This window comes from Camarhynchus parvulus, chromosome 4 (assembly GCF_901933205.1).
Source record: "Camarhynchus parvulus chromosome 4, STF_HiC, whole genome shotgun sequence".
In the NCBI taxonomy this organism is placed as follows: Eukaryota; Metazoa; Chordata; class Aves; order Passeriformes; family Thraupidae; genus Camarhynchus; species Camarhynchus parvulus.
Window position 1 is genome coordinate 62,783,804 of NC_044574.1, and position 25,486 is coordinate 62,809,289.

Below are 25,486 nucleotides of genomic sequence, written 5' to 3' on the forward strand. Positions count from 1 at the left end.
GGGTGGTTGCTGTATTTAACTGAAAACTGGTCAAGGTCCCTCTACGTATGTGAAAACTGCATCAGATCTGCAGCTTTTAGTGCAACTTAGTTGCTGATTAAATACACCTTTCTTTTGGAAAAAAGGTAAAATGAAAAAATGGTGTTTCTGCCTTTTTGTTCCAATTGGCTCAGACAGTAATGTCAAGTTTTAGGGAGTTTACAGCTCCAAGAGTTTGTGTTCTTCCTTCTAAAATAAGGAGTTTTGTGTAATGAGGTGTAGTAAAGGGAGGGGGACAATCCTGAGAGCCAGATGAGGGAATAAATCTGTATGTTAGCACCACAACTGTGGCAATTGCTGGTTTGCTGAATTACATGAAAATCTCACATTTCCCTGCTTTAAAAAAAAATAATATTCCTGGGATGCGCACATTAGCTTTCCATTTGGGCATAGTCATTTCATTGCTAATGAGCTCCCAGGTTTGGGCTTGCAGAGGTGGCAGCCTGTTCCTTTAACCTGTGCTGTCTCTGTGGAATGGTAATGAGTAATTTGAGCTCTTTGGGTAAGGTGAGTGATCAGCAGCTCAGAGATTGCTCCTTTGCTGTCAGAGGAGGCTGCTGTTTGGGATGAAGGGCACCTTTCCCAGCAGAGGTCCTGCTCAAACTGCCCAGGTAAACTCAGCAAACCTTAACAGATCTAAAGAAAGGCTGAATGGAAGGGAGGAACTCAAAAACGCAGATTGCATCGCTGAACTGAAGCTCTGTCAAACTTCCTTTGCTGCTTTTGAAGTCAGGAGTGTTCTTGGTTAGTGAATAAAAAGGACTTTTTATGTCCTTACGTATAAGAACTGTTTAATCTTTTGAGTAGTGATAAATGTGGGAGCAGTTTGCATTCAGGCTGTGCTGGATGGAGGTGAGTGTGAGAGCCTCTTCTGCTTCTGGATCTCTCTGCCATGGAGGAAAATGTGGATAATGATATTGCTGGCTTCAAAATAGCTATTTCTGAGTTTGAGAAAGAGCAGGTAGGCAGCCAGGAGTGTAAAGCAGGAGAAAGCCCTCAAACATGCCAAAAAGTTCTATTAGCAGTGATTAGCAGATTATTAAGGATTGGCAGCAAATCTAAATGTAATCTTGGGTACGTGTTCTAGGACTGTAATTGACTGCTACACCAATTATTACTTGGAATTCATCTAAGATAATTTAAGATTGATGTTTATATAAATGACATTAAGTCTTAATGTTTAAATTAGTATTCTACAAGTCAGCTAGCACTACGCTTATTTCCCATTCATTCAGTTCATTTCCACATTGCCCAGCCTTCAAGTATCAGAACTTTGTGAAGAAAGGGGGAGAAGATCCTCCCTCCTATTTTTTAATTCTGAAAGTCTGAATATAATTTTAATTATATTCTGTGTAGTCACACTTTGTGTTGTAGGTTCTGCTTGGTTCTTCTGGGTGAATGGAAAAATACTTCCTTAAAAAAAAAACAGTTGTGATTTAGAAGTGTTTTGGTCAGCTGAAAACTGCTCCAACAGTCTGACTGTCCAGGAGTGTGCTTGATTTTCTGTAACCCTTTAAAACTCACGCTTCATCTTTCATTTGAAAACCCTCACAGAGAGGTCATTAAACTTACTCCAACAGCTGCTCATAAAGTTAAAGGTATACCAAGAAGTTAAACATTAACTTTTTCTTGTTATGCTCCAATAGGAGAACCCTTTACAATGAGTAGTTGGTTTCACTATTGTAATGCCACTCTGCACTGGCCTTTCTCCATATCTTTGTTTTTGGGCCTTTTTGGCTGAAAAGAATGGCTTCAATTCAGTGATGGTTTTATGGATGTTGTTTGGTTGGGTGTTATGTTTTGGGCGTTTTTTTAAGTGTTAGCAAATTTGGATTTTCCTTTTCACCCTCTGTGATAAAAGGATGTTGCATGCCAGCTCAGATGCCAAAACAGTCACCTTTAATGGAGGCAAATCCTAAGAAGAAAGACTTAAGATAGAGGTACAAAATGGTTTTATATTGTCAACCATCTTAGAGAAATGCATCATTCTGTGTCTCTGGGCTTTTCTTTCCTCTTTTCTCTCAGGACACCTGATAGTTGCTTTCATGCTTCTGGTATGCAGAAACAGAAGGCAGTTGCATTGGACGTTGATCCTGTTTATTTCTTTTGGCCAGTTATTTGTTCTGGGAGTTGACAGCTGGATTGTGGCTGGGAGTTAGTAGGAACAATCCCTGAGCTCTGGTTGTTACTAGCTGGCTTCAGCTGAGCACCCCCTTGGCCTTGTCCTGACACTTGTAAAGTCTTCTGTGCCTGGGCACTGCCTGCTGCTTGGGGAGATGAGCTGAAGCAGAAATTCCCACTGGAACAGCCAAGTGTCCCAGGGCAATACCTGCTGGGCTGGGGGAGTTCACTGCTGAGGGCCCTTGGAGTGGGAGAGTGTCTGGGAGAGAGCCTGGAGCTGAGCTTGGGTGGTTGTGTGTTGATTCCCTGCTGATGGCACCAGGCACCCACCCATTCCCCAGTCCCAGTCTGCCAAATGGGAATTAGGCTGGTGATTAATTGGCTTACAGAATGCTGTTACCTATTGCCCTTGTTCCAGCAGAATTCAAACCTGAGCTCCCTACTTCCGTCTGGCCAGGGTATGAAATGATGAGGCTGCAGGTTCCTGCCAGTTCAATAGAAGGTCAATGCAATTTTCCCCAGTAAAAATGTCACTTAATTGGCATTGCTCTAATAGCATCATGTGTTTAATATTGCTATGGCTTGGCAGGTCCTGTACATATATTTTCCAGCTCCTGTGGAAGGTGCTTATGTTGAAAAGGGGAGTTGCATAATAGGTTTTTGAGAAGTGATTATTGTTTTAGCAGTTCTGAAGATATCACAAGGTAGAGACTGCCAGGGAAGTGTGTTGTGTCATCTCTTGACAGTGATACGCTGCAAGAGAAATAAAAAATAATGTTTGGTAAATGGTTTTAGTTATATTGCCAGGTTTTTTTGTTAGTATTTATAATACCTTCACAAGGAGTAGAAGGTGCCATGTGATTGCTGTTTAAAACTTGGCTGCCAGGTAAGTGTGGGAACAGGAAGCAGTGGGGAAACGCTGTCGACATCCTAGGGAAGGATAGCTGTAGTTCCCATGGCTTTTGGTGACACATGTGTCACCCCAAGCCATGGAAACTATGCCTTAGGGCTAAGGATTGTCTCTTCTGTGCCGTGCTCTAGGCCTCAGATCAGGAGATGGAAGTGGAGCTGGCCTGTGGCAGCGTGTTGGATCCTCAGGAGCCCGCAGGCTCCTGGAACCTTTGATTTCTGCTGCTGATAAAACATAACTGAGTTTCCCAGTCCTGCATCTCCATTCATGGTTTTGTAATATTGCTCTTGTTGACAGGAGCAGTAACTCAACACCGTGGGAACGCTTCTAGCATGGGGACATGGAATTAATATTGGGGTTTTTCTGAGCTTGATTAATCATTTTTCTTGGATGTTTCATTGGTGAACCGTGTTTGCTTACTTTTCCTAACACCTCTCTTGGCTAAGGAGCATTACCCTCCAGCAGGGTCCTGTTCAGGATAACTGAGCATGGGCCAGGGCAGTGAGTCTCCCTCTGTAGTTGGCCCTTTGAGACCACACCTCGAGTGCTGTGTCCAGTTCTGGGCCTCTCACCTCATGAACCATGTGGAGGTGCTGGAGCACATCCTGACAAGGCCAGTGAAGCTGGTGAAGGATCTGGAGAATAAGTCCTGTGAGGAGTAACTGAGGGAGTTGGGGGAAAAAGAAGCTCAGGTGAGATCTAACTGCTGCCTACAGCTACCTGAAAAGGATATCCTTCAGAAAACTCACTACAGAGTAATATAACTCAAAAAACCCTTATATTTTTTTATGTAATAAGCGTATAGGAATATAGTAATTTATAAATAGCTATATAAAAGATGAGATGCTCTATTTGTTAGCTGGTAACCCATATAACATTAACTAAGAGAAAGTCCTGAGCAATCTCAGCAGGGAGGGGGGTTGTAGGAGGGTTATTTGGCTATACCATAGGGAGATAAGAAGGACTGAGTAGCAGTGTTATCTGTTGTTTTTATTTATAAAGGACACTGCAACAGACTCAGGCTTCCACCTGGATTGGTTTGGCACGAGGGAAGAGCAGATTGTTTGGTTTGGCTTTTACTCATTGCTCTGTCCTAGGAGGGTGATGGTGACTGAGAAGTTTCTGACATGTCCTTGTTGTGCTTCTAAGGCACTTTGCTTTCCTCTGCTGCACACAGCATTTTAAATCACCCAGCCATGTGTGAACAGTATTTTCCCTTTCCCCAGCAGTGTGCTGCTGTCAGGAACAGTGCTTTCAGGATGGCAGTGGGGTTTTTCAGCATAGGTAGGGCTGGTGTTCAAGTGGGCATTGAAGTGCTGATTTAAGTAAGTTGAGAATCAAGTGCCTGTTCAAATGCTTCAGTGGAAGTTGCAGTGTTCATGTGTGCGGTACTAACTCCTGTTATTACACTTGTTCTTGTTTTGGAGGCTCTAAGTTGGTTCTTACTCAGTGGTAGCATCTTCCTACCTGATTTTTTGCTTTCCACTCCTACGTATCTGATCATCATTGATATTAAAGAAAAACATGGCATGAATTTGCATGTCCTTTTAGGAGGAAAAAAGTCCTCTATTTTCTCTGTCCTGTTAGCTTATGTGAAAACAAAACCCCAGAAAATGTTATGCTAAAATCAGAGTAAAGTTGCAGCTTGAAGGAGGACAACTCGAAGCCTGTGGGTAACTATCAGAGGAGGACTCATAACCATGCAAACTGAAGGGTGGTGTGCTTAAGCAGCAAAGTGCAGTCCTGTTGTCTGTGATGTAATGCTCTTATTTCTCCTTGCAGCTATGAAGCCGTACGCTCCAGCCTTCATTCTCCTGTGGAGTGCTGTTGGGATAGCGAGGGCTGCCAAAATCGTTGTTGTGCCGCCAATTATGTTTGAAAGCCATCTTTATATTTTCAAGACTCTGGCCTCAGCCTTGCATGACCAAGGTCACCAGACAGTGTTTCTCCTCTCTGAGGGCAGAGAGATTCCTCCATCTAATCACTACAGACTGCAGCGCTACCCAGGGATCTTTAACAGCAGCACCTCGGATGATTTCCTCCAGTCCAAGATGAGGAGTATCTTCTCGGGGAGGCTGACCGCCCTCGAGCTCTTCGATATCCTGGACCACTACTCCAAGAACTGCGACATGATCGTCGGCAACCGCAACCTCATGCGTGCCCTCAAACAGGAGAACTTTGACCTGCTCCTGGTAGATCCCAACGAGATGTGTGGATTTGTTATAGCCCATCTTTTGGGGGTTAAGTACGCCGTGTTTTCCACTGGCCTCTGGTATCCAGCAGAAGTGGGTGCTCCAGCTCCTCTGTCCTACGTTCCAGAATTTAACTCGCTGCTCACGGATCACATGAACCTATTCGAGAGGATTAAAAATACTGTTGTTTATCTTATTTCAAGATTTGGAGTCAGTTTTTTGGTTCTGCCAAAATATGAAAGGATAATGCAGAAACACAAGGTTCTTCCAGAGCGGTCCATGTATGACTTGGTCCATGGATCCAGCCTGTGGATGCTTTGTACTGATGTAGCGCTGGAGTTTCCGAGACCTACGCTACCCAACGTTGTTTATGTGGGAGGAATTCTAACGAAGCCGGCCAGCCCTCTGCCAGAAGTAAGGTTTGCTGAGTTTTACAGTAATTCCTGTGCTTTCTGCTTGACCTCATGCCAGTGATTTTTCAGGTGGGGCCTGTTCTTGTTGCTCGGTGAAATATTCTGTGGAAGTCACTTCATGTGGTGGTGAGGGGAACTGTTGGTCCCAAATTCAAGAAAATTAATCATTTTTGGATGCAGGAAGTATTTAGCTTTTGAGTGAGGTGTTTAGTGCTGCACTAGAGGTGAGAAACAGTGCACTCTGCCTTGGAAATCACATCAGTAGCTTTTAACCAGACCTGGTTTAAAATGAACCTGAGGGAGAATGTTTGAATACTGTTTATGCTTAAAGAAGGCTGCTGATAGTTTATGCTAGGTAACTTCATGGTATGGGTGTTTTTATGGTATTTGTTTTTGTGCCTCCCTTAGGGTTTGATAATGACTCTTAAGACTAGGAGTACATGAGCCTGGAAAGACTGTACCAAGTGAGAAATGGAGCTAAGAGTTGGCCAAAATAGCACTAAGGCTGCACTCAGATATAAATTTTTACTGTGCACGTGCACAACATCAGGCTCAGAACTTCAGACTGAAACCGTGATAGTGACTGGACTAGCTCCAGGAATCCTGGCTGCACAGATTAATTATTAAGTTTGATTAGTTCAGTGAACTGTGATATGTTATACCTAAGAATGCCTCTGTTGAGCAATACAGTGGTGAGTGACGGGCAGAACAATCTCACAGAGAACAATGTCATTTGCACTTTGCTTTATGTGTGCATAAGCAAATAGATCTTGAATTGGAGGGGATTTTTAATGGATGCTTTTGGCTGGATGATACAAAGGGCTAGGTAGACCTGCAGTGCTCAACAATTTGCTTCTTAAAATGGCTGTTTCAGCCTTTGGTTATTGTATGAAAAGTCCTATTGTCTGTTCTCCAGGGTGTCATCAGAGATGACCATAGCAGTGCTGCTTCTAAGTGGCTGTTTCCACATGTGCATCAGTGTGTTTGTGTTAAGGAAGGGTCAGGTATCCTGAGAAAGCAGACTGAAGGTACCCTTGTGCTGTCTAAAAGTTCATCCCTTTTTTCCCTCCAGGAAAACTCTGCTGGCTGGATTGAGTTTTTCCTTTGTTTTCCAGACTAATATTTCCTTTTCCTGTAAGAGAAAAAGGGTATTTGCATATTCAATTTGGGCAATGAGGTTAATGCTGTCTGTTTTGTGTCTTTTGATGTTCAGCGTAACAGGAGTGACAGTGACCTTAAAACAGACCTGTAGTGTCTGTTTCAAGTAAATGGTGGGAAATATTGGTTACTGAGGGGGAAAGAAACTGCCTATAATTATTAGTGAGCTGAGACATTATTTACTTTTTCAATTTGATCAGGCAATTCTTTCTTAGTGTTTGAAGCATGAGTTTTCATTGAAAGTGAGAGAGGGACCGAGTGAGCACATTGCTTTTTTGTCCTGTCATTTGTCCATGCCTAAGCTGTTACACATCCCCCTGTGGTGTGTATTGTAGGTAAATTACTGGGCAATCAGTTTGTGTTTGCTGAGCAATTGGATGCAATTCCTAAGCGTCCCTCTGTCCTGGCAGATGAGAGCCGCGAGTGCGGGTAGCGTGTGCTGCGGCTGCTCTCTGCTCTTGCTGCATCTCCAAGGCAGCAGCCTTGGCTAATTTATTTTCTGCAGCTTCTAGTTTGGTGCATTAAGGTGAGCCAGAAGCAGAGTTCATGTTTCTGTACTGGAATTGGTGATGCTTCAGCAGCTCTCTCAAGTCATTTTCTTGCCCATGGACGATGATTAGAAAAGGGGAGCATGTAGCAGGACACATGTGCCCACTAAAGCTGTTATTAAAAGTATTTCAGGTGTCTTGAATTCACCAAAACTGCCTGTAAGTAGCTAACTTTGTCTGCTAGAGAAGTATTGGGAAAAAATCAGGGGTGTTCTTTCAAGTTCAAAATACCAGCTGAGACTACCTGGGCACCTCAGTAGTGGCACCCCTGTGTTGTCAATAGTTCATTCCTTTTTTTTTTCTCCCTCACCAAAAATAACCAAGTAGTTTGTTTAATCATAATGGAATGCCAACATGTAAGTTAAAAGTTCTAGCTTTCTGTTCATAAGCAGCATGTTAAAAATAAGAGGCAGGTGGTAACAAGCAGTCAATGAGGAGATAAAGGTCAAGATCATTTAAGGTGTTACATGGCAGCCATTCTTTCATTCCAGGGGATGTGGTAGCTCTGTTTTGTGGCTGCTCAGATTCTGCATATGTTCCCTGAACTTCTTGAAAGAAAAGCTGGAAAAGCACAGATTTAAAGGTAGCATGTAGCAGTGGTTGCTGAATATTCATGTTGTGTAGCAGTGTGAGGGGAAACAAACCTGATCCAGCTTTGCTGGTCATCTGTGTTAATACTGTATTTTTATATATACGTGTGTGTATCTGTAAAAATACATAACCTGACCCAGCTTTGCTGTCCCATCTGCATTAATATTTCGATCCTGGGGCACATGGTCCCTTCTGCTCCTGCAGTTAGCTTGTGTCAAGCACGATTTCTAGTTGCTGCTGAGCTCTGTAGCAATTACGTGGCAGCCTCCGGCTGTGGCATACGAACTGCGAGCGTGCCTTTGGGTTGCAGCTTGCCCGGATGCCTGGGGAAGGCTCCGATCCTGCTTGCTTCTCTCCCTCCCGGGCAGTGAGTGCCCCGGTGTCGGGCTGCGCTTGGCGCAGTGTCCCTCGGGAAGTCGCAGTGCCAAGGAGGGGGAGCCAGCGGCGAGAGCAGCGGCTCTTTTGGAGGTCACCGCTCTGCCCGGCTGCCTGCGGCGCCTTGGGCTTCCTCCTTGGCAGGGCAGCCGGTAGCTGAAGTGCCTGGGCATGGCACATCGCCCTTTGGGATCCCTGCTGCGGGGGGATGAAGCCGAGCATATCCTGTCACTCTCCTCTGCCGTGCTGGGAGGGCCGATGGTGGCTTTGCAAAGCTCTGCACAGGCGAGAGTGTGTGAGAGCCAGTGTGACATTTTCACGGGTTAAACTGGGCTTGGATGGTGCTTCTTGCACTAAGTGTGCTGTGCTGCTCAGTAAAAGATGAGGAGATGGTTAAGCTGACTTATCCCACATGCCTGTGAAATTTTATTTTGCTTGTGGGTGGTGGGTCCAGAGTCCAGGATTTGTGTGCATATCTCATCAAACCATATGCTGAATAATTTAGAGGACGGTGTGAACAGAACTAGCCTCAAAGGATGAAAAGCTAGAAACAGACTGGCTATCAAGTCCTTAAGGTCATCAGTGCCTTAAACTATTGAGGGTATGGTGTGCAGCATTTTGCAGATAACTGTCATTGGCCATTAGGAAAATCACAGGCTCCTCTGCCTCTTCCTCACTACACTTCTCCAGGGGGACCTGAATGAAGCTGGCTTTTTAAAGGGATGCTGTTTTGGGAAACTTCTTCTCTGGCATTTCTACCTTGTGACCAGGTTGGTGCATACCAGGCATTAATCAGCCTGATAAGTCCCCGAATCAGGGCAGGAAGCTGAGGGTTGCTCCAAGCAGCTGCCTTGGGAAGTACTCAGTCCATGAGGAAACTGAATTTATGCTGCAGAGGAGGGTGCTCTCATTTTGGAGTAATAACTTGTCCTTACAGCTGCAGCTGTCAACAGATAATTACAGGAACTTCCTCACTCCTCTGTGGACGTCTCTTATCTGAGCTCGTTATTATACAGATCAAAGTCTATGCAGCAAATAGGTGCCTTGAAATATCTTCACTAAAAAGTATTTTGGTTTTTTTGCTTTGTTTTCTTGGTTTTTTTCCCTCTCTGAGCCTTGCTGACAGCTGTATGTTTACTAGGTGTGTTAGCTGATACTGATATGTATCTTGAAGAAGAGGTGGGAGAATCAAGCGATGTTGTATTCCTGAAACCTGGCTTTTCTCCTTCATTCAGATTCAAGGACATATCTATAAGCCCTTGCAGACTGTAGCAGTGGATTGTTGTGCATGGCATAGCACCATCACTTTAGTATTATTTTTAAAGTCCAGGGAATGGTTCTTACAGACCTGTTTGGACAGTAAATTCCTGGTGATGTAAAGCAATTCCAGAGCTGTTCTGAAATGCATGTGGTTGTCAGCTGGGGAGGCAAAAAGTCTTTTAAAGATGGTGGAGATGATGCAGCACTGTGTGAATTCTGTACTGAACTGTATGATCATGTCTTTTGGCTCTGAAATTTTAGGTTTTAGATAAAGCTTCTTCCCCGCAGAATTTGATGTTTTGATCCACAAGAAAGAGTTGTAGCCACAGTCCTAAAACTGTAGTGTCCAGTCTCAGCTGCTCCAGCAGAACTGGGTTGGTGAACCATGTCTAGTCTGCTGTACCTGCTGCATTTTAAACTTAGGAAGAAATGTGACTCAGCATCTGTTTAGTGCAAGACACAGGGAAAAGGACACAAGGCTGATTTCGGAGCTTGGTTGTGTCTCCAGTTAAATTTGTGAGGAAGGCAGGTTCTCCAGGTGCATGTGCCAGGCGTAAAGCTGGCATCCCATGAGCTGAGCAAGGAGCACCAAACTTTCAGTGAGCCTGTGCTGCCCATCAAAAAGCAAGTTTACTTGGTTCATGGATGACAGTCCAGGCTGGTTATTTGTTGAGTTCAAGCAGCTGTTTCTATTGGGAATGGAAAATAGAAGTTCCAGACCTTAGATGTTGGATAGGTCAGATGATGAAAGCTGAAAGCTAAAACCAAGAGAAGTGGCTTTGTTTTTTTTCATTCGTACAAAAAAAACCCCTAGCAACCCAACACTTCATTAAGCTACTCCTGTAAGTAGGCTTTGTGGTTTTAAATATTCTAGTTTATCATGTTCATATTGGAACACACAAACTAACAAGATTTATTCATTTTGGGAACACACAGTGGTTTAACTGAGTGTCTCTTGGAAATTTTGAGGAATGACCTCCATTGAGGACAAATAACAAGCCAGTGTTTTTCCCATATTTCTCCCATTTATAACATAAAACAGAAGATAGGAATTTAATTTAAAGGGTGTTCTTTTTTCCTGGGGTATTTGTAATATCCTTGAGTTTGGGTACCATATTCCTATAATTTGGGAAGTTGGCATGTGCTCAAAACTTGACATTTACAAATAGCAAACCTAATTATTAATATTACTGACTTGAAAAAAAAATCATTAATCAAGACAGCTTTTCAGATGTCCTAGTTGCTTAAAGGTGAAGTGGATAATTTTTTTATGGCTAATACCTTGCTTTGGAGGATGAGGTGTCTCAGCTTTGTGAGGAGATGTCTTCCTGAGCCTTCCCAAGGGGAATTCTGCAGGCAGCGTGTTCTGCTGCTTAGCCTGAGCAAGGGGAGTCTGGCTGGAAGATGTGGGTTTTACACAGGCTCAGAAGCCAGCTGACCTTAGCATTTCCAAAGAAATTGTGGTGACTGATGGCTTTTTTATACAAATACAATATAAATATATATATGGGTATTGTGTACATATGTATATGTATGCATATTTATATGTACACACTTTACATGTATTTATAAAGCTGTTTAAAAAAAAAGAGAAGGGAGGAGGTCAACCCCAGGAAGAAAGAAAAGCTGTTGTATCTGAAGAGGAAAATGAAGAAGAAATTGCAATTATTAGATTAAAGGATTTAAAGCTCCAGTTTAGAGTTCTTATGTCCTACTATCCACAGAGCACAGGTGTCATACTAGAACAATGACCGACAAAATTTCTCAGTTAAATGAGATTATCATGTGGATTTATGGGTGGGCTGTATGTCAGTATCTGTAGTACAGAGGTCTGTATTTATAATTTAGCTTCTTGTCAATTTTCTTCTTTACTGAATTTGTACCAATTTAATTTGACTTTGTTCTGTATGCAGAATAAGTAAAAACAGTCTCCATACTTGGTACTGTTTTTTCTTAAAGCCTGTATAGTTTTTTCCTCCATATGGAGCAGCTCAGAGGGTTGCTAAGACCTTGGTTTGCATTTCCATTTGATAATCAAGTTTTCCATTCCTGCTTAGGAAGGTGGTTTTGGGGGTGTTTTTAACAGAATGCTGCCTGTGGGGTAATGCCAGCAAGGTTTTCAGTTGGAACCCTGGGTGTGAGGATCCCTCTGCAGTGATTTTAATAACCTCTCCTGAAGGGCAAGCTCCTTGTTTTCCACTCCTCCCATTCATTTGAAAGGCAAGGTTGCTTTCCCAGGGTGCTTGCCAGAGCTCTGGTGAGTAATGGATTTTTGCACCAGGGAAGTCCTTGTGCGGCACTTTCCTGGTTGACCTCTAGCTCTGGGTAGAGCCTGTTCCCAGAGCTTCCCTGGATATGCTTGCAGCTCCAGAGGGGGCTCAGGTAAAGCAGCAAAGGCTTGGGGGACTGCATTTCCTCACTCTGGTTTGGAGTGTGAATTACATTCCTCCTCAAAGTTAAATGGATTTAAGCTTGCTGTCCTTCTTGGATGCTAAATGAGGAAAGGCAGTAAATGTCCAGGATAAGAAAATAGAACATTTTAGGCACTGGAGAATTTGGTAGGATTTTAAAGACTTTTTAAAATTTAATTCTATACCTCATATGTTTTGGAGAAGGGAGATACACGGTGTATATATAAAACCACCAAATAATTAGTTTAAAAATATGACAGTAAAATGTCTGTTTCATCAGGGCTCAATCTGTGTCTAATACTGGAAATGCTAACAGCAATGTCAGATTAGTATGTGGTGACCGTACTTAGCAATGCTTGGGCTTCTGATAGGAAACAGTTCAGATCTTTGGAGTTTGTTTCCCAACAGGTAGCAAGTTTCTTTCTTCTTAGCCAGCAAGAAAACAGAGTTTTAGTCTAATGCCACAATTTGGGTACGCTTCTTTAATGGGCGCAAGGTATTGTGTCTGGAGTTAGCTCACTCTGTGCCAGTATGAATTACAGAATATGAGAAAATTGTGTGAATTTTGTGTGAAAACTGCATGCAGTTTTTGTATGGTAGAACTCATTAATAAAGCCCAGGGAAGAGAAGGATTAACTTGTCATTAATGCAGAGGGACATGGGGGCTTGGGAGGATCCTGTCCTTGTTGGGAGCTGCGTGTCTGCTCTTAATTGAACTAAAAACTTAATTAAGATGGGTGATAGGGAAAGGAGTGAGTCCTGATAAAATGGGAGAATCACTTTTGCCTGGTGGCCCTGGTTTTTAAAAGGCAGGAGTTCAGGCAGTGGAAAATCACCTTGGGAGTGTGAGCAAGGCGCCGGGTGGTGTGGAGCCAGCAGAAGCAGCTGGGTGTGCGGAGTCAGGGAGGCTGACTCCATCCTCTGCCTCGTGCCCTCTGTGTGCACTGGCCTCTTCTGTGTCCTTTGCTGCTCCGAGCAAATAGAAACTCCTATTTTTGGTTCTAGACTGACTTAAAAATTCATGGCAAGCAAATACAAGCAGCTTACTGGGCCTGGAGTGATAGTTTCTTGGAGTTTGCTGTGGAATTATAGGGGCTTATAACTTTCAGGTTACATGATATGATTCCATTTGTTTTGTGATAGTAAAGGTTGTATAAGGGCACTTGTACGACCTTAGACCACCTGTTCTGATATGTTGTGTTAGTAAAATCTGGAAAAAATGTATTAATGCAGAATTGAACTATGTCACATGAGAGAAGTACTATTCAGAGGACAGCAGAAAAGTTTGGGCGCTCAAAAAAAAATGGTTTTTATACCTTTCTGTTAATTTATCAGTGAGTATCTCCTTCCTAAAGATGGCTTAATGTGGCTTCTTAATTTAAAATAGATCTGGTTTTGTCTGCTCTAAGCAGCATTTTGTAGGAGAAGTTGCATAGGATGCCTGTGCTCTGCCTTGGGGAAAGGGTGGTTTGCAACCATATCTGAAGAACAGGCGTTTGTGCTATTGCACATTTGAATGGAGCAGCTGAACAGGGGAAGCTTCGGATATTACACCCGGTTATGTTTGTGTTTGTGCACTTTGTTTATCTGAAACAAAGCTCAGTATTAGGCACCACTGGTTACTGCCAGCTGGGCCCTCGCTCCCTGCTCACAGCTGTGTGTTCAGCACCGCGGCCTGCAGAGAATGGCTAATTAGACAACCAGGCAGAACAAAGCCCACACAGTGGGGCTGGCACAATAGCATTCCTGTCTCACACTGGTCAAAAGATGGATTTTATGTCTTTATTCCTCCCCCTTCGCTCCTATAGTACAGCACGGATCAATAAGTGCTTCTTGTCCCTATGCAAGCACAGAGTCCTGTACTATTTCTCCTAAAGGACATGGATTTGCACAGAACTTGCATGGAAACAAGCAGAGACCTGGCAGGGTTGGGCACAGTGCTCTGAGTAGAGGCCCTTTAAGTTTTTATGCTTTAGTATGCAGTTTTTCTTAGTTTTTAAAATAACTTAGGGGAAAATGGTAATTAATATAGGTATTGGGTGATATTTGCATTATTTATTACTTTTTAAACTGTTCAAGTGAAAATTTGAATTGGTTATAATATGTGTATTAGGTGGTCCTTTATTATGAATGTGTGTAAAGCTGTAACTGGATGAAAAGCAAAATTGAGCTGGAAATATAGTTTACAGTGCAATTCAGAATGTGGGTGGGCTGTATTAGGCTTGCCAGGCCTACACTTTCAACGGACATGATGTACCCAGCTTTGGGAGTGCCTGTTCTGATTGTTCATTATACATTTCTATTGGCAGTTTTGCTGTCAAGTTGATCCAGATTTGGGGGTTATAATTCCTTCAGGTTTGATTGCTGGTTTGGGAGGGAAGAGCCTGACCCCTGTTTCTAAGTCACTGCTGGGTTTGTCAAGTTGGCAGTGTAGCCTCAGCGAGGCAATGTTGTCTCTTGACTGTGCTAGGACTTAGAAGGAAAAACCCTTGCCTCGGTTTTAAGAAAACCTGAAAATTGCTTATATTTCTGTGTGAGGGAGAGGGTTAGGTGTTCTCTTCCAGTCACTGAAAAAAAGAGCCATTTAAAGAAGTGCATGTCCTGATGATGTATATCTTAAGTTTACATTAACTTCTCACTTCTGTGCTCAGTTGAAGTTTGAATCAGAGTTGGAGGAAGGCTCAAAGCAGCTCATCATGTAACAAACCCCCTCCCCCGACTTTTTTCTCCAAAATGGTCATTTCCTTTCCTTGTGTTAAAAGAAAACCATCTTGAGTTTATAGGAAACCTGGAAATTCTTTAAAGTGGGCAGAAGGAGGCGAGTGTGCTGCAAGGCAGGAGCTGTGAAGTGCTGCCCGAACAGGGAATGCTGATTCTAATGAGGGTGGCTCTAATGACTCATCCTGACTCAGTGCCTTTTCATACAGAGAGTAATTAGATCGCCGGGCAGAATGTGCTGGAGGTCAAAAGTGTAAATGGATTTAAGGGGAAGAAAGGGGTGAGTTCATGGGCATGAACTTGGGTGTCTCTGAGGGCTTTTTTGTGGGTTCATCGAGGCTGCTGTGGGGGATGTCAGGGCTAATATGGCCCTGGAGACTGGAAAGGTAGGAAGGTGACTGAAGGCTGCTGAAATTGTAGACAGAAAAAACTGTTCTGTGGCATGAGTGAGTGCTTTTCCAGTGCTCAGGTTCTGTGAGCATTGCTCCCAGCTTCTCTTTGGTGATCATTAGGAGTGTACATGCAAGAATGAAGTGACATTCACAGCCATAGTAACAGTGCTGCTGAAGTATTCAGTCCCTTTCAGAGATGTGCCAAGAGCACAGCCTGCTCTTTATCTGCTGTGGGTATCACAGCTACACCTTGTATACTGCACAAAGAACAGGCAAAATACAAGAAAATACTGCGGCTTTGTGCCATGGCCTGGCTGATTGTACCAGGACGCTCAGATATGTCTTAAAACTGAAGGCCTGGCAATGCCACTGGCTTGGATTCAGTTTCACTTGATCCTCTGTGTAGAAATTCCATGCTGAAAAGCTGTCACAGAGATAATTACAGTAAGTTTAAGGACCTGGGAATAATGGACTCATGCAGATCACAAACTCAGGGAGCTCTTAAGAGGATGCAGTGTTAGTTCCCTCTTTTCCACAGCCTAATTTTTACCCAGCTCCCTACATTTGTAGTGATCCCCTTAAATCAGGGCTGTGTTATGCCAGGAATGACACAAATGTTTGTGGGAACAACCCTCATCCTGACAAGTCTGCAGCTGATTTTCTGCAGCAGTGATGTCCATCACGCCTCTGGGGAAGCAGATTGGGAAGGGGCTGCAGGTCAGAGGGCAGGTAAGCAATTCCTCTTGCTAACAGCACCATGGAAAACACAGATAAAATCTGGGGTAGGAAAGAACTTTGCAGTTGATGTCAAAACGCACCAAGCTGAGATCAAACTCTCTGGGTCTTCCTGAGGTTGGCACTGGGCATTTTTGACCCTGAGGAATAAATTTCATTCTTTCTAATTTAGCATTCTAAAGGAAGCTCCAAGGACAGCATTAGGTTCCTCTCCTTCAGCTTTGGCCAGGCATCATCCAGCTCTGGTCTGGATATTAAGGTTCTGTTGATAGAAACTATTTTATTTTCAGTATTCCAGCTTGTTTTTTTTTAATGTAATCCCATTTTATATGACAAACAAATCCCATGCTTTCGGCCTGATGGTAGGATCTTGTCTTGCCAAGACCAGTCTTGTCAAGATTTTAAATTCACCTTTGTCCATGTGGTGTTCCACTGAAGCACTGGGATTACCTTCAAAGGGAAGGATTACAGAGGCTTGGCTATGAAACCACCATAATAACACAGAGCAGATTGCTTTCCTGTTGCACAGCAAAATGCAAAAGTCTGTAGGTGACAAAATTCCTTTTTAAAAGATTTTTGTTCTTCTACATAAAATTATAAGTACTTAGCAGCTATTTTTTATTATACATGGGGATTTTTTTGAATGCTATTTTGGAAATTCCATCACAGGGAAATATTTATACTTCCTCTATGCTTCTGTAATGAAGTGTAATTGTTACTGTGTGAATACATGGGATCTGTGAAGTCTCCCAGAGTTTCTCATAAAGCACAGAGGAGCAGTGGCATTGGGAGCCACTTCTCAGAACAGGCTCCTCTCCAGCAGCAGGAATCAAGTGTCTGGCCAAGGAGAGGTAGTCACAGGTAGGACCTTCTGATGCCAGGACAGTCCAGGATTCTTTTCCATTGTTTTCCAGGGATCAAATTGAGGCTGAGTAGACGGCCCCATGGATTTTCCTCTATAAAAGCACAAGTGACACCTGCTATTTTTTGTGTTTCCTCGCCCACTCCACACCAGTTTCCAGGCACCTGGCATTTCTGGGTTCATCCTATCAGGCCCTGTGTAAGCAGTCCATGTCCAGTTTATTTAGACTTTCCCTCTGCTCTGAGGGACCTGGCATTGCCAAAGGTCAAACCAATGAAGGCTCAAGTGCAGAAAGCAGGAAGCACTTGGAGCTTTTTGACACCAGGTCCTTTGTCCCATTCACCTTTGGCTTTGGCTGGGTGAGTGCCCTGTGAAGGCCAGGACCTGTGAATATTGAGCTTTTCAGGATGGTTTGTCCTAGAGCCCACAAAAAGTTCTTTTCTCTTTAGCTCTAAACAGCTGATGGGAAAGACTTCAAGATGTAACTAGCTGAAGCACTACAGTGACTGTAATATAATGACATTTGCAGTGTGCCTTAGGTCCTGAAGTAAGATTCAAGGACGAGCTTTAAATAAATCACAAAACCACTTGGAAACTTTGGTGTCAGAAGTTCAGGCCCTAATAAATGATTCAGCTTTGAGGCAGGTCAGAGCCACTTGCCCTCCTTTGCCTTTTCCCTCTCCCTCCACATGAATAAAAAAAAGGAAAAGAGTGCACTGGAGAAGGACAAGCTCTGGATTATAAAGAAAATGGAATTTTTTGTGCTTTAGAGCAGAGAGCAGTGCACAGCCCCCGGTGCAGTGCGCTGGATTTTGTGCTGGGATACGACAGCACGGCGTTACTCCATTACTGTCTGCCCTCCTATTTATTACCAGGACAAGAGGCACATTGTGAGCAAGGCTCTTCATTTTCTCTTTGCTCATTTCCTCTTGCTGCACTGATGTTGAGCAGGCTTGTGCTTAAACTTGATGAGACCAGAATTAAACCATATCCTGAGATATTCTTCTTCCGACTGATATGCGTTAGGAAAAACCCAGAATTTAAATCTATGCTTTAAAAAGTAAAAGATATGTTTTCTTTACTCCTTGTGCAGTAGGAACTGACAGTGTCTTTAGAAGCTCTGGCTTCTTTCAAGTTGTGTTTATTCTTTTTATATAAATGAAAGCAAAACGAGGCTTTTGAAGCACTTTCCCATTGCTGAAGGCTGGAAATGACACAGCTGAGTCCTGGGCTTGATTCACACTTCTCCTGTGCAGGGCTTCCAAGCTCGTACTATGAGATGGATCTATTTATGCCTTGCTGAGTTAAAATGCAGCCTGGTAACTTGTGAATGTGTGTCAACTGCTCATTTAAGGAGGGATAAATTGTCTGAAGCCGCTGGTGGTTAATAGTGCAGCTAAAACAAACATGGAAGGGTTTTGCTTTTCGTGGCCTCTGCTCTGGATTCTGAATCTCGAGCCATTGTTCCTGGTGACTTCTAGGATGTTTGGGATTTGTGAACCTTGGCTTCTGAAGCATCAAATGCACCACCAACTGCTCATTCACAGCCACGTTTCCTTACTGTTCCTGTGCTTTGCCTGCAGTGCTCAGTGTGAACTTTATTTTCCACAGGATCTGCAGGCGTGGGTGGGCGGCGCTCACGAGAACGGCTTTGTCCTCGTCTCCTTCGGCGCTGGAGTCAAGTATCTGTCAGAAGACATCGCCAATAAGTTGGCACACGCCCTGGCAAGGCTGCCCCAGAGGGTCATCTGGAGGTAAAGGCACTGTTGGAGCAACTTAGGGTGGTTTGGAGAGTGCGTGTTTCCTGCTGGAGTTGAGGCTGCCTGGGTGGCGCAGGCCATGTGACACTCCTGAAAAACATGAAAGTACTGCAATATCCTGGTAACAAGGGGAAGCAGTTACTGTCATGGCAGAATAAGGCGTGGTTACACTCCTAGGCTGAGTTTCTGTCCTTGGAAGGATTAGGGACAGTGAAAACAAGCGAAGATTATAATGTTTAGGACATACTGTCTCTATTTTTGATGAAGGAACTACCCCAGGGCTCAAGAATGAATCCTGATGATGAAAAGCCTCCATTTTCTTTCTTTTTCCCCTTTTCTCTCACTCTTTTAGGCCCTTTTCCTCTTTCATGTGTAAACACAGCCTTTCATTATTGATTTTCCCACTTGCTTGTTCTCTGTGAGAAATTGAAGGAAGAGAAATTTTCAGAAGTCAGAGTCAGTAAGAAGCGTTCTTAGTTCTAAAAACATCTTGAGTGGTGCTCACAACTCCCTGTAAAAATCCAAAAACTGTTTAGTCAGCTCTGCTTGGTGTCAAGCATCGCTGATATAATTTGGTGGAATTCATGTGAACTGTTTCTTTTTTTTTCAAATATTCAGTGTCTTACACTTCGTGTAGGTGTCTCACAACCCTGCCACACTCTTGGAGTTGTATTCATAGTTTTGGTGGCCTGCTCTCCACAATATTTTAAGGAATGTCCTTGCTGCTGTCTGTAGTTCAAGGATCAAATCCCACTAATGAGCAGGAAAAATGGAATTTTTTCAGGCTCTGGCACAGAATCTGTGGTAGTGAAGGTAACATCAGTTTTTGTTTGGAGTAGAGCCATTGTTTTATTATGAATCCCACAACACTGCTTGGCTTCTAATTAATAATCCCAATTTATCTTACTACTGTTCTTCTGTCCTTTTACTATGTTTTCCCTGGAATATGCTTCTTTAGGAAGCATCCCTGTTTGTAGTAAATAAATCTGGAGGATTTTTCATAAGGACGGCTTTTTTTAATGCCAACCCAACAATTTCATTTAAAGCCTTCTATTAAAATTTAGGTGTTTATAGATCAGTCAAATGTAACTTGGAGTTTTTGGGGATTTGGGGTTTGGTTTTGTTCCTTAGATCATGGACCTGTGTGTTGGACAGAAAAGTAGTGAGTACTACTTGGCAGTCTTAATGTCATGATGTGTCAAATCAAGGGATTTTTGTAATTTTTTATGCCCTTCTAGTTAGGGAGGACAAACCAGTAACATAATTAATTGCTTTTATATAACATAGCATAAATAATTTAGAGTTTTTTCAACGTACAGAAGTACAAGCCAGTTGCCAAGATGTGTTGTGGATTCTTTGTTCAGTAACCAGAGTTCCAACAATGTATGTTTTACTTCATTGGGAAAGTGTAGCTGGTTCTTTCTGAAGTTGCAGTTCTAGTCCTCTCTAATGAACAAAACAAGCCCATCCTTTAGTAGTTACTTGGGAGGGTTTGATAACTATTTCCATTTCATGTTGCTGGTTTAGGTTTTCAGGAAACAAACCAAGGAATTTAGGCAACAATACCAAGCTGATCGAATGGTTGCCACAAAATGACCTCCTTGGTGAGTATCTGTTTCCATTATTTATTGCTTATTCTCTCTTGAGTTCAGTTTGTTCTTCCAAAAATACTCTACTGAATTAGCAGTTATTATAAAGCCAGGATAATTTCTGTCATGGCAGTCATGGAGCAAGAATATGAAATTAGCATCTGAAGAGAGAACTGAACACCTCTCTGTTAATTGTCTTTCTCTGATACAAATTACATGCTTTCCCTAAGTTCAAGCACTGTTCAAGGAGGAGTCATGAAACTGAGCATCAGAGTAAGTTTCAGGAGTCTGTGAATACTGTTTTATCAAGACAAGAAAGCTCTACCAGAACCTGGGTATGTGATGCAAGCTGATAACCTTTATGTTGAACTGAGGTGCTTCAGGTTCTCAGGGGGAAATGAAACTTGGTATTTTATTTTTCTTTGTCTTCCCTGTCAAAGGGTGCCTGAGCCCCTTGCAGATCTGAGAGGCCACTGAATATTTGACTGCTTCTGGGAGACTGGGATGTCTGTGTGTTCCCAAAGCAGCTCTGATGGGAGCTGATGAGTGCATTAAGCATCAGTGTGTCTATGAGCTGGAGAAGGTAGTGAGTAGACAGATGTTCCTAGAGCAGGTAGATTTGTTTTGGTTACAGGGTTGCTCTGAGGCAGCCAGGCTGCTTTTTCCATTACACGAGGCTGTTGCTGTGATTGTCAGGTCTTGCTAAGCTCAAGTAAGGCATGTGAAACTTTAGGCAGAGTGTGACTTCAGTTGTCCTGTCATTAAAAAAAAATTATATTCCATAAAAAAGTGTGCTCCCCCTTGTTCAAGTGTACTGCTGGACCTGCTGGAGTCACCACCTGCAGCTCCTCAGGAGCAGGCAATGCATATGAATTACTCCATTAATCATTTTACACTACTCATACACATGAGAATTTTCTTTCTTTACTTTGGCTGTTCTCTCTCTCAGTGTGTAAGGAAATGATTTAATGCATGAGGAATTTCAGCAGAGTGGGTTTAGGTAGAACTTCAGAACAAGCTGCAGTAATTTTAACCTGCCTGAGTTGCAGTTATAGAAGCATGGTGATCAATTTGTTGTACCCAGGTGCTTCAACAACAGGAGATAGAAGTGCATTTGTAACCTTCGTGGCTCTTGTGGTTCCAGGTCACTCTAACATCAAAGCTTTCCTCAGTCACGGAGGCTTGAACAGCATTTTTGAGACCATGTACCACGGGGTGCCGGTGGTGGGCATCCCCCTCTTCGGTGACCATTACGACACCATGACCCGTGTGCAGGCCAAAGGGATGGGAATTCTGCTCAACTGGAAGACCATGACTGAGAGTGAGCTCTATGAAGCCCTAGTAAAAGTTATTAATGACCCCAGGTATGGAATGAGCCATTGTTTGTGTGTGAATGGATTGGAAACTGTTGTGCAGTGGAAAAAAACTGCCTTTTATTATTTGTGTGTACAGTTGAGGCAAGTCTGGGTGTCTGTCCTATTTCCCAGGATTACCCAACAGCTGAAGTTTCTGTGTGGGTGCTGGGCTAGTTGCTCAGCACCAAAACTCAATTGTCTTGGTTGCTCTTTGTAGCAGTTGCCATGTGGAGGGCACAGAGGTTATGGAAACAAACCTGTCCCAACTTATTCCGTGTTGCAGACCAAGGTCCCTTTGTGTCTGTTTTGATTACTCCACACGAGCAGTTGGGCTGTGGTGCTGCCTGGAGCAAGATACATGTACATGGTTTGGGTTTTAGCTAAAATTGGGAGATATTCAGGAAGAGTGACTCTAAGTTCTGTGATTTTATTATTAAAAAAATTATACTTAGTGTTATTTTCATGTTCTGGCTCATAATACCATTCATATCCAGATAAAAATGAGTGAGGGGTTATCTGGCAGTATATTGTATTGGGCTAACCCTAATTTTGGAGCGTGGTGCTATTGATGCTTCTTGCTTTGATGGCAGCTGAGTCTTTCTGGGAAAGGAGATTGCTGTCAGGAGCAAGCAGCAGAGAGGGGGAATGTTGATAGCGACCTCGATAACATCAGTTGCATCACCTTCCCCTTGTGCAATTATCCTTGGTGTGAAGGCAAGTCCTGTGTAAATAAGCTGCAGACAGGAGAGGAAGAAATTGGCAAGATCAGCTGCCAAGGGTGAAAAACCAAAAGTTTTGGGCGAAACTCCGGACCCGGGTGGAAATGGTTTATTGCAAAATCAACCCCAGGTTTCTCTCTGTTGTGCATTTCTCTGGTGATTCAGTAGCACAATGAGATGACAGCTTTTGATGACAGCTTTTCCTTTCTTCCTTGTTTGCTTCCCTCCCCCCAGCTACCGGCAGCGGGCGCGGCGGCTCTCGGAGATCCACAAGGACCAGCCTGGCCACCCGGTGAACCGGACTGTGTACTGGATCAACTACATCCTGCGCCACAACGGAGCCCAGCACCTGCGTGCTGCTGTTTACAGCATCTCCCTCTTTCAGTATTTCTTACTGGATATTGCCTTGGTCCTACTAGTGGGTGCTGCCTTACTTTACTATGTTTTGGCCAGGATGGCAAAGTTAATCTGCAAGCAGAGCAAACATCTCTGGTCCAATGAGAAACATAGCGCTGTTAATGGACACTACCAGAACGGGATCCCCAATGGCAAGTATAGAAGGAATGGCCACATTAAGCATGAAAAAAAGGTGAAATGAGCCAACAGCCCCCTGTAAAGTAGTAATGAATCAGATCAGTAATCGAATTTTATCGCTGTAACTTAGTCTAACAACTACTTAAAACCTCAATAAGCAGTTCTAACACTCCCCTTCAGTATGTAATATTATGTGACAAAATTCTACGGAACTAAGAGAAGTCTTTAAAAAACAAAACAAAAAAAAAGGCAAGCACAACCTAAAATGGAAAATATTTTCTTCTTAATACTGATATGCAGAGAGGTTATTTTGGCACTGAAGTTTTTAGAAGCCTTAATTCTCTAAAGTTCTACACAATGACCGTATTTATGAATTTTCAGCTTTTAAAAGCTCAGTGTGTGTGTCCCAAACGAGGAGAGGTTTCTTTTTATTTGCAGAGGTGTTCTCCTTTTATTTTTTTATTATTTTAACGTCTCCATCCTTTTAGCTGAGAGAACTCTCTAGTGCTAGTTGTGTTTCCTTTGTGGAAGGTTCAACCTGTTGTGTAAGAATGCTGTTTAAAACACAGGTGATTTCCCCCAGTCTTTATGCGAGAAATAGCAAGTTGTGGACTGAGAAAACAAACGTTAAAAAAAAGGAATAATCTTAAAGAGCACTGAAGAAAAATGGCAAAAATATGTACTCGTTTTACTGATAAAGCTGCATGACTCTTCTGCTTGCTACCAGTACTTTGGAGAAAAGGGTCCTGAGTAAGTCTGCAGTGTGTCCTAACTTTAACTGAGACAAAATGTTGTCGCCTTTCTCTGCATACAGAATTTATGCCACAAAAATATTAGGGAGTCTTATTTCAGTACCAAATACAGCTGTGTGGGAAGTAGATTCGCATAATTAAGAAAAATAAGTGAAACAACAGCAACAAAAAAGAAAACAAAAAACTTATAAAAATCTAGCTCTGTGCTTAGTGCAGAAGGTTTTGTGATGGCCCAGAGCTGTGCAAGACTCGAACCACTCCTTGGGGTTTGTTTAAAGGGAATGACCCCCACACAGCAGTCCCCCAGAGTTGAATGTCTTTGCTGTTAATTCTCATTAAGTTCTTTCTGAATCGCAATGTTGTAGATGTTCTCTTTCAACAGTTGTCTCTGGAGAAACAGAAACATTACCTTCTATTAGTCTGGGCCACGCAATCCATGTTCCACCTAGTTGCCAATAGGAATTCCGCACCGCGGGCTGTGTCCGGCCGTCCTGCCTGGGGCTGGTGGCATGTGTGGGGTGAGGCCTGGTCACCTGGCTGTGGAGGTGGCCCCGTGTCCCCCTGCCCCCAGCAGCCCCCTTCAATCATTGTCGCCGACACGGGACCCCGCGCTCCCGGGGCAGGAATGCCGGGCGCGGGATCTTTGCTGCCCTGCTGAACCAAAGTTGGCAACTCTGAGTTTTATTTCTGTGTCATTCTGTTTACTTGGAATTTGCACTACACACGTTGTGAGTGTACGCTTTATTTATTTGTAGTTTGAGGTCCCGTGGCTGAGAGGGAAAGGAGGGAAGTCCAGAGGTTTTGCCTTGTGTCGCTCACTAACATGGGAGGAGTTGGGATGATGACGGGATGCTGAGCTCATCTTCATACACAGTGATGCAAAATTTCATCACCATTCCATCAGGAGCCTCGGTCCTACAGCAATAAATAACAGTGCAGACTTGTTTCTAATACGCAGGGCAGCTCCTCGTGCTGCTCTCTGAATACTTGAACACAAAAATGGTATTATAAATATAAGCCTCTTAGCTAGACCTTTTTACAATCTTGCAGCCCGTGGCAACTACAGGAGCACACAGAGGCGATGAATGGTTGGATGGTGAGAAGACTTCGAGTGTATGAATGACTTGGTTTAAAATGTGGGGGTTTTTTGGCATTAAAGAAGGTACAAAAGCACTGACCGGATGATTAAGCATAATTTAATCTCCACTGTGATAAAACTTAAGCAATAAACATGGATTTAATAGAGAAATTCTGTTGTTGGAAGTATATTTTTGTTCAGCTGGATGCTGGTTGTCTCCAAGTACCCACTGTGTGTGTGTGTACTTAAAAGTGGATGCTTACTGGGGTACACACAACTTTTCAGTGTTTATTGTGGTGCATGATATATATTTGAAATCAAAAATATTGCTGGTTTTTGTGAGAGTAGGTCCATTTCCTGTAGGAGCTTTGAATTGAAAGAGAAAATGGTTAATTACGTTTCTTAAAAGCAATTCAAATTTTTTGAGGTTGGCGGACATAGCTGGCACAGTGGTTTCTGTTTGGTTGTTTTCCTGTACTTGGTAAACTCTTCACTTGAAAAGCAGAGCTGAAAGGTTTTTCACAGTGATGTTAGCTGAGGTGATGGATTGGTTTCTTGAGTAGTCTCTGTAGGTACAAACATGCTGCAATCCTTTTGCAGGAAGAGGCAGTTGCTGGGTTCATTGTATTGCCAAATTCCTCATGAGCCTGATCCACCTCATGTCTAGAAATACCTGTTGTGTTTCAACTTCCTTCTAAGTTCAGGCACAAGCTGTTGCTGTGGTTATTTCAATCCCCTCTTTGCCACAGCAAGCAAATTGTTCCTGTGTTTCAGAGACAGAATGGAGCAGTGATTGCTGTTGGTGCCCAGCCAGTGTTGAAATCAGCCAGATGGCTGAAGGAATGTTAAAGGAAGGGTGTAAAAATACATGTGTATCTCCAGAGTGCATCACAGTGTCAGGACTGAGGTTTTAGTTGCCCCTCTGATCAATATTAGTTATCAGGCATTGAACAGAGAAGACACTTAAAGGAAAC

The 25,486-nt window shown here is 43.1% G+C and overlaps 1 protein-coding gene across 3 annotated transcripts in view; it reads left to right on the top strand.

The window, feature by feature from the left end:
• UGT8 (UDP glycosyltransferase 8) overlaps positions 1–24,683 on the top strand; it is a 35,206-nt gene extending 10,523 nt beyond the window's left edge. For 2 of the 3 annotated variants that reach the window (XM_030946967.1, XM_030946969.1), the window contains exons 2-6: positions 4,853–5,676; positions 18,337–18,479; positions 20,013–20,089; positions 21,219–21,438; positions 22,383–24,683. In XM_030946967.1, the coding sequence (XP_030802827.1) occupies positions 4,855–5,676; positions 18,337–18,479; positions 20,013–20,089; positions 21,219–21,438; positions 22,383–22,746 (1,626 nt within the window). In that variant the 5' untranslated portion in view covers positions 4,853–4,854 and the 3' untranslated portion in view covers positions 22,747–24,683. Of the gene's footprint in view, positions 1–599; positions 651–4,852; positions 5,677–18,336; positions 18,480–20,012; positions 20,090–21,218; positions 21,439–22,382 lie in introns of those variants that run through there. The other variant, XM_030946968.1, reaches the window with a different exon arrangement.
• Positions 24,684–25,486: the final 803 nt, after the last annotated feature.